A 4156-nucleotide genomic window follows, 5' to 3' on the forward strand; every position below is an offset into this window, starting at 1 on the left:
AGTGGGATGAGATAATCCCACTTGTTTTCAGCGCTAATCAACTCTTTTCCAAAGTGTCATTTTCTTGATCCCAGTGGCTGATCTGCCTTATTCTGCCTCGTTTCAACAGATTTATACTTGTTCACAGAAAAACTACTGAAACATTTGAAACTGCACTGTTAAGCAGTGGGATTATCTCACCCTGCGGTGGGAATTTTGTTTGAGGAAACTCTTGACTTGTTGAGATGGATGTGTTTTGAAGTGCATGGATTTAATTGAATGTTTGAGTCACTGAATGACACTAACATTTTTCTTGTGTTAATGTGTTTTTGGTAAAATATTCGGATAAAACATGACATGTCCAGGCCTGTAAGGATTTCCTAACGCCCACGTGGCCAGCAGCTCAGGAAGAGCTATGACTCCATTTTACGAAACAGTAAAACAAAATGCTGATGAAAGTTCTTCCTGTTCCTGAAGTCACTGGTCACTTAGAAGAAACCCCCGTCATGCACTAAATTCATTCATTCGCACGTAAAGACGGAGAGAGAGAGAGGAGGGGAAAATGGAAACCAGGGACGATGACTAACCAGACCCAGCACTTCTGCTTTTGAGGCCTGAAATACCCGATGCCTGCTGAGCGCTGACAGTTCACCGAGCCGCCCGGAGAAGAAGCAAGAAGAATCAGGAGCAGACTGAAGCCACCTCTATTTGTTATTTCTTTATTCCATCCTTCATTTTGCATCTTGTTTAAACTGTGTCAGTGAAAATGGTGAGCTGTGGAAACCTGCTGAAGAGCGTGCTGGTTGCCGTTGTCTTGGCGACTCTGGCTGGATCAGGATCAGCACGTGAGTGACAGCTTTACAAACAGGAATATGACCTGCATCATGAAGCTGTTTTCAACACCTGAGCAATCTGAATTCTTATGTTTCCCCTCTGTTTCTGATCATCAGAATGGAAGCACTCAGACTGCTGCAAGGAAGTCAGCAGTAAGGAGATAACGGAGCCGATCATAGGATATGAGCTCCGGAAAGGCAATCCTCCATGCGTCCCAGCCGTCATGTAAGGAGCCAAAAACTATTTGAAACAAAATAATACAACAAGTTTAATATTTAGTGTCTCTAAAATGCAGGTGATCCAGTCTGTAAAATCCTTCATTTTGTCAACTAAAGACCTCGACTGTCAACTCGTCTTTAAATCTGAGTTGATTTTGTGCAAACGCTGCCAAAAAGCCCAGTCTTGTATCATTTAGTCTCATATTCAGTGTTCTTCCTAACGCCAGTGAAAATCTGGATGAATCTGCCCTGTCTCCAGTGCAGTTTGACAAATCTGTTGAAAGGAGGCAGACTGAGGCAGATCAGCCCACTAGGATCAACAAAATGACTCTTGATTCAAGAAAATATTGCAAACAAGTTGATCAGCATTGGAAACAAGTGATTATTATTTCCACTTGTTTGAAGAAAAACACAAGATTTGAACCCTTAAATGAGACAAAATGAAATGTTAGAAAGGGTTTTTTTTTTTTTTTTTTTTTTTTTTGCAGTGCATGTGATTTGTGTACGATTTTATATGCTTCATTTTGAAAAAAATAAATCTTGTAGCTCCTCTATTTGCCTGCTCATAGCAAACTGCAGCTGTGATGCTGAGCAGCCTGTGTTCAGTCAGTGTATTCATGTTGCCTGTGTGTGTCTGTGCTGCAGCTTCCTGACAGAGAAAGGCCACTATTGCACCTACATCAAAGCTCCATGGGTCATGGATAAGGTCACTGAGCTCAAGTAAGTTTCATGTTCATGCACTCTGCAGGCTGATCTCTCTACACTCCACACACTTGCTTATTTGCTCACTTGTAGAATCATTTTCTCACCAAATTCACCTTATTTTCATTCTTTCTAGAGGGAAACTGGAAGCAAGTGCCAGAGCTGCCTCCAAATCTTCAACTCTGCTCTCCATCATCACATCCACCTCCTCTCCTCCTTCCTAGTCCTCTCCTACATCCTTCGCCTCCACATCCCAGAATCCTCTTGGGGAATCCTCATCAGATCGGACCGACGAATAGAACGCCCTCCTCTCTGTCGCCAGCCAGCGAACTCCAGGACGGAGTTTTGTCAGCAAGAAAAAAAAGAGTTGTTGATAATCGCACTTGAGTAACATATGTTGAATTATTAATTTATATACTGTTGGGTTTATTTTGTTTGTTTGAGGCCTTATCTGTTAATTTATTTGTTGATTTTTGGAACAAAGTATCACAATTACAAAGATTGTGTTAAACAAGTCATTGCTGATATTGTCAGTGTTGATAAAAGTATACATTTATTTATTAAGAAAAGTATTTATTAATATTCACAAGTGATATTCTTTTGTTATTTTGTTCATTGTTACTTTCTTAATGTAATGTTTTTTTTTTTATCAGGTTTATACAACATTGTTGGCAAAGTTAACTCTGTTATTTATGAAATCTGCCTCACATAAATATTAACGGCCCTTTATTTATTTGAAAGTTAATAACTCTCCATCCAAAGGAGAGGTTGTGCAACTGTTGTGAAACACTGATGGTGAATAAATGATGCAGATTCTGGAAACTGTCGTCTGCTTTTCATCTCTCTTCCATCTCCTCACATTTTTGCTGAAAGTGGCCAGAGAGCAGAGGATTTTATCCTGAGAAGTTGTGAAGGTGAAGCTCATCTTGAGCAGGCAACAAACTGAAATGTACCAGCTGGGGCCGAAGATTTGTCTTAGATCCCAGCACTTCATCCAGGGAGACAAAATTCATCTTCGAACCAGCAAAAAAAGAGCACAATACAATACAATACAATACAATACAATACAATACAATACAGTACAGTACAGTACAGTTCAGTACAATACAATACAGAACAATGCAGTGCATTACAGTACATTCATTCATTCATCTTCTAAACCGCTTATCCTCACAAGGGTCGCGGGGGGTTGCTGGAGCCTATCCCAGCGAACAAAGGGCGAAAGGCAGTGAAACACACTGGACAGGTCGCCAGTCCATCGCACAGTACAGTACAATACAATACAATACAATACAGTACAGTAGAGTAGAGTAGAGTACAGTTCAGTACAATACAATACAGGACAATGCAGTGCAGTACAGTACAATACAATACAATACAGTACAGTACAATACAATACAATACAATACAGTACAATACAGTACTGTTATAATGTTGTGTTGTTTCATGTTTAATGGTATTTTGTGGTATTAGTAGTTTAACATATGATCTCCAAACCAGCTGTTATATTATTTTTTCCACCACAAGGCCACATCCCTCATCTGACTCCGTCACAGCAGACGGCTTGGTTCCAGGTCCAACAGGTGAAATGTTTCAGACGGGTTGGCCGTCTGGTGCTGGAGTGCTCAGGGCGGGGCTGCGTGCCGGGACATCGGGCCCTGACTCCAACATCAGAGGTTAAATCTCCCTCAGAGACAGATAACACTGCAGCTCACAACACAGCTACAGGAAGATGACCACCACTGAACAGCCCAAACACAGCGGCCGATGGACAGCTGATACTAGCATCGCCATAGCAACAAGTAGGGCCTCATTAAAGTCCTACATCCAGTGGAAACACACTCACACCCACCCTCATTGACACAGACATTAGTGTGTGTGTGTGTGTGTGTGTGTGTGTGTGTGTGTGTCATTTGTTTGCCAATGTCTGTCTCTTGGTTGTCATTGCTGTAACTTTAACATCATTCTGTTATCTAGTTATTTCATGATCATCATTATTTATTTGTACTTTTTTGGTTTTGATTTCTGCTGTATAAAGCATGTGATGATATCTGTATGAGCTGTGTTGTATGAATAAAGTTTGATTTGACTCAGTAATCCATTTTGTTTTGTTTTGTTTTTTGCAAACTTATTTGGCACAGAGAACAGATTTTGATGTGACTCTCATTCTGATTGGTTGCCTTTTTCTGATTTTGATTTTGATTCTAATTTCAGGTCTGATTGTAATTCTGATTCTGAATCAGCTTCTGAATCTGATTCTGGGCCTGATTTTATTTTGCATTCTGCTTCTGAGTCTGATTCTGATTTGGGGCCTGATTCTGATTGTAAATTGAATTTTTAATTCAGGCTTGCTTGGAATTCAAATTCTTGATTCTGAATCAGATTCCAATCTTGAGCCATATGCAAATTCTGATTCTGAATCA

At 40.3% G+C, this 4156-nt stretch overlaps 1 protein-coding gene across 1 annotated transcript; it reads left to right on the forward strand.

The window, feature by feature from the left end:
- The first annotated feature begins 667 nt into the window (after positions 1-667).
- LOC115379087 (C-C motif chemokine 24-like) lies at positions 668-2105 on the forward strand. Its single transcript, XM_030079767.1, has 4 exons — positions 668-824; positions 930-1038; positions 1677-1751; positions 1870-2105. Exons 1-4 carry the CDS (start codon positions 746-748, stop codon positions 1955-1957), a joined length of 351 nt encoding a protein of 116 aa, XP_029935627.1. The 5' UTR covers positions 668-745; the 3' UTR covers positions 1958-2105.
- Positions 2106-4156: the final 2051 nt, after the last annotated feature.

Source organism: Myripristis murdjan, chromosome 20, assembly GCF_902150065.1.
Source record: "Myripristis murdjan chromosome 20, fMyrMur1.1, whole genome shotgun sequence".
Classification (NCBI taxonomy): domain Eukaryota; kingdom Metazoa; phylum Chordata; class Actinopteri; order Holocentriformes; family Holocentridae; genus Myripristis; species Myripristis murdjan.